Raw genomic sequence first — 12,737 nt, 5'->3', positions numbered from 1 at the left:
ATAGCTAACTAGAGTCCCCTCGGATTCTAACGTTAACATTGGCGCCGTCTGTGGGAAGCCGACACACAAGGGCTTCGTCACCTACCACGAACTTTGACCCGAAAATGTTGAGTCGACGCTCATTCAACATCAAATTGGGTCCGGTCAACGCCCGGCGGGGCCGGTCAACGCCCAGCGGGTCCGGTCAACGCCCGGCGGAGCTGGTCAACGCCCAGCGGAGCCGGTCAACGCCCAACAATGGTCAACGACCATAAAAAAAATAAATAAATAAATAAATAAATAAAAAAATTTGGCACATCCCTTCCGCTGGACAACCTCCGCTAGACATCCTTGGCTAGACGCCCTCTGCTGGCCATCCACGGCCGGACGCACCCTCCAAGCATCATCCTCCGCCAGCTCCAATTGACAGCTCGTTGCCATGGCACCCAGCGTTCATTTCTCCGCCAACCACCTCCGCTGGCCAAACGCTCCGCTCCGCCAGCCTCCGGGCACCGCTGGAGGGTCAGGTCACCGCCGAGCGGAAGTTCACCGCTGGAGGGTCACCGCCGAGCGGCACCGCTGGAGGGTCAGGTCACCGCCGAGCGGAAGTTCACCGCTGGAGGGTCACCGCCGAGCGGCACCGCTGGAGGGTCAGGTCACCGCCGAGCGGAAGTTCACCGCCCAACTTCGAAGTTCACCGCTGGAAGTTCACCGCCCAACTTCGAAGTTCACCACTGGAGGGTCACCGCCGAGCGGCACCACTCGAAGTTCACCGTCGAACTTCACCGCTGGAAGTTCCAAACGCTCCGCTCCGCCAGCCTCCGGGCACCGCTGGAGGGTCAGGTCACCGCCGAGCGGAAGTTCACCGCTGGAGGGTCACCGCCGAGCGGCACCGCTGGAGGGTCAGGTCACCGCCGAGCGGAAGTTCACCGCCCAACTTCGAAGTTCACCGCTGGAAGTTCACCGCCCAACTTCGAAGTTCACCGCTGGAGGTTCACCGCTGGAAGTTCACCGCCCAACTTCGAAGTTCACCACTGGAGGGTCACCGCCGAGCGGCACCACTCGAAGTTCACCGTCGAACTTCACCGCTGGAAGTTCCAAACGCTCCGCTCCGCCAGCCTCCGGGCACCGCTGGAGGGTCAGGTCACCGCCGAGCGGAAGTTCACCGCTGGAGGGTCACCGCCGAGCGGCACCGCTGGAGGGTCAGGTCACCGCCGAGCGGAAGTTCACCGCTGGAGGGTCACCGCCGAGCGGCACCGCTGGAGGGTCAGGTCACCGCCGAGCGGAAGTTCACCGCCCAACTTCGAAGTTCACCGCTGGAAGTTCACCGCCCAACTTCGAAGTTCACCGCTGGAGGTTCACCGCTGGAAGTTCACCGCCCAACTTCGAAGTTCACCGCTGGAGGGTCACCGCCGAGCGGCCCCGCTGGAGGGTCACCACTCGAAGTTCACCGTCGAACTTCACCGCTGGAAGTTCACCGCCCAACTTCGAAGTTCACCGCTGGAGGGTCACCACCGAGCGGCACCGCTGGAAGGTCACCGCTAGGAGTTCACCGCCGAGCACCTCCGCTAGCCTCCAAACCGGCATAAGATAAGTCACCATTTCTTATCTTTTCCGCTCTTGCGATTAGAGCTATTGCCATGTCTATACATGTCTCTATAACCCTTAAGCATGCCTACAACATGTTATTAGCAACTTTCCTACAAGTACATGCTACACACATACATGCTTAAATTCACTTTCATGTGACATTCATCTAGAACATTGTGACACTTATAGCTCAATTAAACATGCCCGGATAAACGCTTGCGAAACGGTTACGACTCGCTTGGGTATCAAAGCATGGCCGCGACTCGCTTGGGCTACGCCCCGCACGCTCATACAGCGCCTACACCCAACTTGCTCGAACACCTAACTCGCTCCACTTATCCAACATGCTTTAGTTACGCTCTCGGTTCACAATGCTTCATAAATATGGTCTAGCCTCCGGGCACCACATTTTTTCACGTTTGCTTACATATGGTCTAGCCTCCGGGCTCCACGAGTCTATGGTCTACGACCTACCACCATGCTTACATATGGTATAGCCTCCGGGCGACACCCCATTATCTCATGCACTTCATACATTAGTGCACCTCCGATGTAACTACATATACGAATTTTTGTCTTTTATGATACAGGATAGCGAGTCCCTTCTTACTCGGGGACTTCGGGGACTTGTAGGGGCCGTGCGCCTCTCGGATATTACTTATGCTTGATGACTTCATGATTTGAACTCCCCAACCAAGAAGCTACTCTTACTCGGGGACTTCGGGGACTTGTTTATACCTACACTAGCAATCTAGTTCTCTACATCACCAAGCATAATTAACACCCTCTTTGGGACATCCACAAGCCATGGCAAGGCCCAACCGAGACATGCATCGTGTAGCCCTATGTTCAGGCTACGCGGCGGTATCCGGAAGTCGCAAATCCGCCACCGGGAAGCCACCTTTCCGCCCTTGCCAAGATGCCCCCATAACATAGCTTTCTACATGTTAAATAGACTAGAATAGTAACTTTGCTTGTCCCACATCGAAGAACAAGTAAATGAGAAGCATTCCTTCATCTATAAAAGGAATGCCTCCTCCCACAACTCAACACATTCATTACATCTCTTGTAATCTTGTTAGGCCGCAAGGCTCGACACACTAGTATAGCTTTCAAGTGGATGTAGTCTCCCGCTCATGCGGAGGCGAACCACTATACATCTTGTGTCAATCTCTCTCTCTCTCTCTTTACTTATCGTTAATTAGATCCCCAACGGATCCAAGCATTAACACACGGCTATGCTTCTTCTCCCTTGGCCTTGCTTGAACTCGTGGAGATGACTAGAGGATGGAGAAACTCACGACTATGCTAAGAAGATTTTCTGATTTTTTTCTAAAGTGTAAATTGTATGGGGGAGAGGGCCCCTCAACGTTGAGAAAGGGGGAGTTTTATATAGGAGCATGGCTAGGGTTCACAAAGCAATCAGAATTTTCCACATAGCTTCAACCAATGATAATTCGCCAAGTAAGCTTGTGATGTGGTCCAACCAATCATAGAATGCCAAGTAAGCCTTGTGATGTGTTCCAACCAATCATAATTCTCTAAAATACCTCCCTAATATTTAATTGCCGAATTTCCTTGAAATTATTCTGATTTTCTTCATGAATTTCAGCCAACATTCCTTTAGGGAATTTAGGGATGAATCTAGACGCCTTTTTAGCTTTTCCTTGGTGCACACATATTTTCCTTCCATAAATATCTCCCTTGAATCTCTCTTGGCGTCATCTCCTTGATTATTTCTGATTTTCACGTTGGCAATCACACCAAATTATTCCTCCAACAATATTTCTTTCCATAAAAGTCTCCCAAGAAAATCTCTCCTTGAAATCCTCAATCAATCATCTTCAATTCCCACGTTGTCACCTTGTTTTTCCTTAAGTATTACACGGCAAATTTAATCCCCAAGGAAAATATATTTTCCTTTTTTAAAAAAAAACTCTTCCTTGATTCTCTCCTTGCCATGTCATCTTCATGAAACTTCTCGTTCCATTTATGAACTCAATTCTGCTTATTTATTCCAAAAACCTGAAAATAGAAGCTTTCTAAAATAAGAAATGGAAACTTTCTTAAACTAAAATGGAAACTTTCTTAAACTAAAATGGAAACTTTCTAAAAATGGAAAATAGAAACTACAAAACGGAAACTTTCTACAATTAGGAACTTTCCCATTCGAAGAATGGAAACTTTCCTAAACAGAGTTTTATTAAGGAAATAACGCAGAAAATATAGGGAAATAACTGTTAAAACGTCGCATTAAAATGCTCCTATCAGAAACCGAAGAGGTCAACGTGGAAAGAGGGAGGGAGGCAACGCCTCTGGCCATGTTGGTGGCGCCACCAACACTAAGAGCCATCCAAATGACGCTTTCAAAGCGCCTCAATCAATGGATTTTGAGTAAAGAGATGTATGTTCTCGATGTGGAGTATCCGGTCATTGGGCACACATTTGTAGAGCTCGTGACGAAATTGTCACCGCCTACAAAGCATATTGTGAAGCAAGAGAAGCTCACTATGTGGAACAAGAAGATTAAGAAGATGATCTAGGGTGAAGGGTTGAAGACTACAAAATCTGGCTGGGATCAATAGATCGTCAATTTTGTTTAAGTCTTTATTTTTCCAAGAGATGTAATAGGCAATTGCCATATACTCTGTAGTAAATGTCATTGGTTTAGTTTTTCTTCACATAGTCTCATCCAAAATGAGTGTGATATCTAGCAAGGTTTTTAGATAAGTGGTACTTAAGCGAGCTTTGCTCCACCAACATCTCTTTACTCACCTGGTCATATTTATTTTGGAGTTACTGGAAGAAGTCAAACTACTACCTTTGTTTTGCATTAACTAGCATTTGGATTAGATTCTCCTAATGGTTAAAAGACAATGATGTATTCTGTTGGCTTATGAATAAAATTTCGACTTCTTTTCATGATGACTTCATTATGATTGTGAGCACATTACTTTATGACTACGATGGCTAGGCCAACAATATTAATTCAAGGACATGGAATAGCCCAAGTTCCCTTTGTCAAATGACACCTTAATTACTGTCACAAAAACCCTCTACGCTCCTAGGGCAAATCTCACCTATGAATAGCCAACGAATTCCATGCGAAAACGCATGTAGAGAAGGGAAATGAGTTCCTTTGCAATATCTCTAATGATTGCGAACAAATGCGCATCTTAGAGAAGTTTATGTGTCTCTCTAGTGGACTCTATGTCACTATTCGAGCTATTAAATCCAATAAAGTTATGAGAGAAAATCTCTTAGATTTAGACACATATTGGCTTTGTCACGACAGAATATGTCATCCTAGTCATGATATGATGATCTGTCTACTAAAGACTTCACATGGACATCCTTTCTCTCGAGCGAAACGAATGATGAATCAAAGGTTGATTTGCCCTACTAAGTATGACCGTCGCCGCTGCCTAGGGCACCCGCAACCGTCCACCACCAGCCTAAGGCTGGCACAGTCCCAATCCATAAACGCCATGGATGGCATCCATCATGGTGATGGCGCCCCAGGTGATGCTGTAATCACCAACTTTGCTTCAAATAGCGTTTCAAACGCTCAGGCCCAACCACAATCCTCATTGGTTGCTTCTAAAGCCTCTCGCTCATTTACAAAGTCTGTTCCTTAGGGAAATTAGGACTGAGACCGTCCTCTATAAAGGATATGAAAATACTCATTGTGTTCTTACAAAGAATCTGTGGGGATTCTGTGGACTAGTTCAACCAACTTGCGGACGTTTAAATATCTCATGATGTTGGTTGACACGCAAACACGCTGGTCACGTGTTGTGCTATTGTCCACCTATAAATGCTGCTTATGCTACACTCCTAGCACATGTCATATGACAACGGGCTCACTCCCCGGATCATCCTATTCAGTCAATTGGATTTGACATTGCTAGAGAGTTTACATAGAAGACTTTCGATGTTTATTACATTGGGACTGATGTTGGACACACCCAAATGGTCTCACGGAAACGACTATGATGGTAGTCCAGACATTGGTAATGTGCACCAATCTCCTTACATCCGCTTGGGGTGATGCAATATCGCATGCAGCTATGCTAATTCATCTACGACCAACCGCCACTCAATCTTACTCTGCGTTACGGCTAGTGACTGGGCACGAGCATGATATCTAGCACTTATGCATTTTTGGGTGTGCCAATTGCGCCGCCACAGCGCACTATGATAGGTCCTTATAGACGAATGGGCAACTACGTTGGATTTAAGACTCCAACAATCGTCCGCCACTTAATGCCTTTGCAAGGCGATCTCCTAACCGCTAAATTTGCGGATGTCACTTTGATAAGACAGTCTTCCCGTCGTTATGGGGAGATAAGAACACGGATATTCAGCAGGAATGACAGGAATTGTCGTGGGTTGTCCCCACTATGTCTCATCTCGATCCCTGTTAAAGTGATGAGATCACACATCTGCTGCAAATATGCCTACAAGGAAGGACGTCCCTATGAAAGAACATAGCGCCACCCTACACGGAGGTAGGTATGGCGCCAACACCAAAGAGAGTGTCACTCTAACGTTATAGGCCATGGCCCTAGCTAGGATGCGTGGAAGGCCCGTGAGTTCGAAGGATTCTTGGGCATATTCCAATCCTTTGATCATCAAGACTCAACATCTGACTCATGGGAATCTTTCAGGTTATGGTTATCGTTGGGGGACACCTCAACGTCAGAACCAACTCCTGAAAATATAGAGCTATATGAAAATTACACTAGTGTACATGAGACGTGGGATAGAAACTCCATCATAATTGATGATGTAGTTGCGCATTTCGTTGCGCATGAGTTTATTGAGTCCGCTGATATCGAACCATGCTCTGTTGATGAATGAATGCCAACGTAGAGAAATTTGGCCTAACTAGAAAGATGTGATCCAGGTTAAGTTGGATTCTCTAACGAAGAGGAAGGTTTTTGAGCCAGTGATGCCAACACCTCCTAACATAAAACCTATTGACTAATGGGTCTTCGTTAGAAAGTGTGATGAGAAAGAGAGATGGCAATCTCGCCTTATAGAGCAAGGCTTCTCATAAAAACGCCCTGGAATCGACTATGATGAGACATATTCTCTCGTAATGGATGTCTTTACACTCCACTACCTGTCAATTTGGTAGTTTCCGAATAACTGAACATGCAGCTTACAAATGTGGTCACTAAGTATCTCTATGGGGATCTAGATACGGAATATACATGAAGGTTCATGGTGGACTTCATTTACCCAAGTCAAATGGCTCTAGACCACGGAGCGCGTTTGCAATAAGAATGAAACGCTCACTAAAGTGACTACTTGATTCGGAAGGGAGATGCCCACGCGTTTCCATAACAAGTTTCGGATTCTATCGCGGTTCATGTTGGACATGATCTTCATTACAAGCCCTTAAAAAGTTAAGGGAAACCGCTGAACACTTGAAATCCGAGTTTGAGATGAAGGATTTTGGGAGAACACGATTATATCTCAGTTTGGAACTTAAGCAACGTGTTGATAGATGCTTAGACATTTTGACAAGGTCAAACCTTCAAGCACCCCCATGATCATTCGTAGTCTTGATCCTGAAGGATCCTCTTCGTCTGAAGGATGATGACGAAGATGTGCTAGAGGCAGAAGTGTCTTACATGAGTACAATAGGCGCATTATTGTACTTACCCCAATGCACAAGACCGAACATCTCATATGTTGTGAACTTGTTAGCCAGGTATAATTGTGCGCCAACGCGACGCCATTGGATTGGTGGAAAAAGATATCTTTCAGTACTTGAGATGTACGATTGATATGGGCTTGTTCTATCCCTACAAAGAGATGATGGATTCGGACCCATCACACACCAGGATCGCCGCCAACACTGGCCTGTGTCCACTATCCCCATCCCAAAACGACATGTGTTTTGGAAGGTTTTGCTGATGTTAGGTATCTCTCTGACCCATACAAAGGTCGCTCCCAAACTGGCTATGTGTTCACTATGGGAAAAACCGCGATATCTTGGAGGTCTACAAAGCAGACCTTAGTCACTACCTCTTCGAATCATGCAAAGATTATTTCTCTTCACAAAGTGGTTCATGAATGTTTATGGATTGGATCCATAATTACGCATGTTCGAACAATTGTGGTTTGAAGTCTACCACAGATGAGCCTACAAGCATTTAGGATAATGTTTTTCGTTTTGAACAAATGAAGCAAGGCTACATCAAAAGCCACAACAGCAAGCATAATCAGCATCAACAGACTCTCCTCAAGATCAAGTGAACTAGGTTCGATCCGAGGACAGTATGGCAGACTTGCTCACTAAGTTATTGCCTAAATTCCACTTTCGAGAAACATGTTGGTAGCATCGTTTGCGGAAGTTATCCGAACTCCAATGACCGTAGTCATCAGGGGGAGATGCAGACATCAAGGGGAGATGTCTACATGTATGGTCTCGAAACGTGAAGGGTGTGTTGTGCTTTTTTTCCCTTTCGACCGAGGTTATTTTTGTCCCACTGGATTTTTGTTACTCGGCAAGGTTTTTAGCGAGGCAACAAGAAAAGCACCACGTTTGGGCGACACAAGGAGAAGTGTTCAAGTAAATCTCTATTTGTGTGTCTGGCCCAAACCCTAGGTTACTTGACCTAGTGGTAATAGGGTTTAATTAGAAGAATCTAGATATTCCTATTCAATGTATGATTACATTTCCTTATATGATTCGGATTCTATGCATTGTAATCCTCTATATAAAGAGACCCCTATTATCAATGAGAAGACACATCAATTTTCTCTCAATTCTCGTTTTTCTAAAACATGTTCTTAATAGTCATTTTTCAAGAGGTTATATATGTCATTTAATAATTCATAATGAAATAAGGTCAAGTGAGTAAATTTAGAGATCCTACTCAAATGAGTTTACCAAACCTAAAATCATGTTCGTACGTAACTGCATACACAAGCCTACATGTATATAACGACTTATACTCATTTATAGTATGTATATGTTATAGAGAAATGCATACACATGCTTTACATACCAGTGGATACATTACATGCAATACGTTTTCCCTCGACGAATATAAGAAGTCTTGCTTACACCCTTCGAAGCATTTTGTAACCGGGTCGCACAATGTCATGGCCAGTTATTTTATGCGTCTTTAGCTTGAAGAAATACCATCCGTACTACAAACTTATATATTCCCAAGAACAATTCGCAGGGATCATACTCCAAAACCATGACTTGAGTTACGGATCTAGTCCCATCTTTACAGATTCCTCTAGGACGTCCTTTGTTAAAGGTTGTTGACACTTGAAATATCTCATATTCTAATATTATATATACACACACACACAGATATATCAACCAAACGATTATAGATTAATACATTGAGATTTGAGACCTAGTTGACCTAATAATGGGTTGATATTACATGCCATCATGCCTTCTCCACTCAAAATATTGACATGGAAATAGTATTGGGTTGCTTAGTATTTGTCGAACCGGGACAACATAAATCATATTTCAATAATCGAAACTATTATTTCGATATATATTTTATAATTAAACTTTGTATATGATCGGTCATTTTAGACATATATTTATAGTTCGTAAGTTGTCAAGATATTCAAATTGAATGGGAGCTTAATATATGATGATCATTATACTTCTTTTCTGAATGTACGTGATTTTTTTTTAATCAATAAAAGTTAATTTTATTTAACTAAAGTACATTCCACTACTAAAATAACGGGCAAGTAAGAACAGTGGCATGCTAGATTGCTAGCACCACTCACTGTTACATTCATTGCTCACTCTTATTTCAAATGAGCCTATAAATTATAGATAAAACATAGCAAATAAGCTAAGTCACAAACCATAAAACAAACCTAAATTTTCTCCTTGCCCTTCTCAGTCGGGCTAAGAGGCTTAGTAAGATGAGTAAGGTAGGTCACATGTGCTTCAGCAACTCTTTTTGATTTGGGAGGGTTCTTGTTATTGGATCCAAGTGGTCTCCCTCTCTTCTTCTTTGGTTTAGTTTTCACTTTCGGCATCATATCTTTGGGTATGTACCGATATATATGCTGCTAGCTGCCTCGATCAATCCAAGAGACCCAGCAGAGAATTTGTTAGGGAATTCTGGTACCCTTTAGCTTCTTTGTTGGTGCATCATGTAGTACCACCTTGTTAAACATCTCCAGCAATAAGATTTTCATTTTTTTTGGAGATGAAGCAGATGATGGAGGCCTGTTTCTCTTTTCAGGTTGAGGTTTCTCAATATACAGAGTCAAAGATAACGAAAAACAAGAGATAATTTTAACTGAATAACTCTCAGATGTATCATTCACCTTACAAGAAGGAATTATATACAAATTACAATTGGGCCTGATAAGACAAGTACTACTCCTAAGGTAAGTAGTAAACCTAATAATACTACAGATATTACATAATATTACATATCACGGAATATTACAGAATATCTACATAAATAAGGTAAGTATGACTCACGCTAACACTCCCCCTCAAGTTGGCGCATACAGATCACGAATGCCCAACTTGTCAAGTGAGTCATGAAATGCCTTACTCGATACTGCTTTTGTGAGAATATCAGCTAACTGTTCTTTTGAGTGGACAAAAGGAAAAGAGATAAGCTTAGCATCGAGCTTCTCTTTAATGAAATGTCTATCAACCTCAACATGCTTAGTTCTGTCATGTTGAACTGGGTTGTGAGCAATATCCACCGCTGCCTTGTTATCACAATACAAATTCATGGCTCGTTTGGGTTTAAATCCCAAATCACGAAGTAAATTTCTCAACCAAAGTAATTTACAAACTCCATGAGCCATACCTCTATATTCTGCTTCAGCACTTGACCTGGCCACAACCTTTTGTTTCTTACTTCTCCAAGTAACAAGATTACCACCTACAAAAGTGAAGTAACCAGAAGTGGATTTTCTATCAGTAACACAACCTGCCCAGTCTGCATCTGTATAACCACTAATATCCAGATGACTATGCTTTGAAAACATCAAGCCTTTTCCAGGTGCAGACTTTAAATACCTCAGAATACGGATCACAGCTTCCATATGAGTTTCACTTGGATTATGCATGAATTGACTCACAACACTAACTGCATATGCAATATCTGGCCGAGTATGTGAGAGATAGATTAATCTGCCAACTAACCTCTGATAGCGAGCCTTCTCTGTAAGAGTTTGATTAGGGCACTCAGCCAGTTTATGATTCTGCTCAATAGGAGTATCAGCAGGTCTACACCCTAGCATTCCTGTCTCTGTCAACAAATCAAGCACATATTTTCTCTGGCACAAGAAAATTCCTAAACTCCCCCTGGCGACCTCAATCCCGAAAAAATATTTAAGAGAACCAAGATCTTTCATCTCAAACTCTGATGCAAGCAGATCTTTTAATCTTTCAACCTCCTCTGAATTATCACCAGTAATTATCATATCATCAACATAAATAATCAAGGCAGTTTAATTTACCTTCACAGCGTTTCAGAAACAATGTATGGTCAGAGTTGCTCTGCTTGTACCCAAAACGACGCATAGCTTGAGAGAATCTTCCAAACCAAGCTCGTGGTGATTGTTTGAGTCCATACAAGGACTTATTTAACTTACACACAAATCTACCTCCTGTGCTTGCCTCATATCCTGGTGGTAGATCCATATAGACTTCTTCAGATAGCTCTCCATGTAAAAAGGCATTCTTCACATCAAACTGTTGCAAGGGCCAATCTAGATTAGCTGCTAGAGACATCAACACTCGAACAGTATTAATCTTTGCTACTGGAGCAAAGGTCTCCTCATAATCCACGCCATATGTTTGAGTATATCCCTTTGCAACAAGTCTTGCTTTATACCTGTTCACTGAACCATCTGCATTGTGTTTGATAGTGTACACCCATCTACATCCAACAACTCTCTTTCCTTGTGGAGGTGGCACCAACTCCCAAGTATTATTCTTCTCCAATGCCTCCATCTCTTCATTCATTGCTTGAGACCATTTGGGATCCTTGAGAGCATCCTGCACTTTACTGGGAACACATACAGAGGATATTTGATTCACAAAAGAAGCATGGGATTTGGATAACCGGTGGGTGGATACAAAGTTAGCTATGGCATACTTAGACTTAACATCTAAACTTGGTTCATATTGACGAGGTGGTTTACCACGGGTGGACCTAGGAGGCAAAACATGCACACTATCACCAATATCAAAGTTAGAAGAAACACCACTAACCTCAAGATTGGGACGCTCCTCAGGGATTGGTTGACAAGGGTTATCTGTATCTAAGAGGGGTGGAGGAGCTTGGCCTTCTCGGAGGGTAGATGATTCGGCAATTGTCTTTTCTATTTCGGAACTCGCAATGCTCTATTCGGCAGTTGCATGGCGAAGGGTAGACGATTCAGCAATTGCCGTTTCTGTTTCGGAACTCGCAATGCTCTGTTAGGCAATTGCCTTTTCTGTTTCGGAACTCGTAATGCTCTGTTCGAAAATTGCCTTTTCTGTTTCTGCAGGAGTGACATTAGCTTCAATGGGCTGAATTTCAATCCCACAAGACTTCTCTTCCAAAAAAGTGTGTTTCTCCCCCTGAAGGGAAGGATTGATGGGAGAAAAGTAACATGCATCCTCATAAAAGGTGACATCCATGGTAACAAAAACTTTCTGTGTAGGGGGATGAAAACATTTGTAGCCCTTCTGATTAACACCATAGCCCACAAAAACACACTTTAATGCCCTGGCATCAAGTTTAGACCTTTGATTCTTAGGAACATGGATGAACAAAACACACCCAAAGACACGAGCAGGGAGATTAGAAAACGAAGGGACAGACACATGATTTGAAAGGGCAGCATAGGGGGTTTGACCATTGAGAACAGAGGAAGGTAGCCTATTAATGAGATGACAAGCAGTGAGAATTGCATCTCCCCAAAGATACTTAGGCATATGAGCACTAAATAGAAGAGACCGGGCTATGTCAAGAACATGACGATTCTTTCTTTCTGACACCCCATTTTGTTCAGGGGTTTGAGGGCAAGTAGTTTGATGAATAATCCCATGAGAATGAAAGAATTGGTGAAATTGAGAATTGACAAACTCCCCCCATTATCAGAACGAAAGACTTTAATATTGGCTCCAAATTGATTTTGAACAAGAGCAA

At 43.4% G+C, this 12,737-nt stretch overlaps 1 protein-coding gene across 1 annotated transcript; it reads left to right on the top strand.

Annotated features, from left to right (window-relative positions):
- The first annotated feature begins 418 nt into the window (after positions 1 to 418).
- Positions 419 to 1,573, top strand: LOC112189939 (uncharacterized protein DKFZp434B061-like). Its single transcript, XM_024329339.1, has one exon. It carries the CDS (start codon positions 419 to 421, stop codon positions 1,571 to 1,573), a length of 1,155 nt encoding a protein of 384 aa, XP_024185107.1.
- The last annotated feature ends 11,164 nt before the right edge of the window (positions 1,574 to 12,737 follow it).

This window comes from Rosa chinensis, chromosome 2 (assembly GCF_002994745.2).
Source record: "Rosa chinensis cultivar Old Blush chromosome 2, RchiOBHm-V2, whole genome shotgun sequence".
Taxonomy (NCBI): Eukaryota; Viridiplantae; Streptophyta; class Magnoliopsida; order Rosales; family Rosaceae; genus Rosa; species Rosa chinensis.
This window is presented reverse-complemented; position numbering and strand designations above follow the sequence as displayed.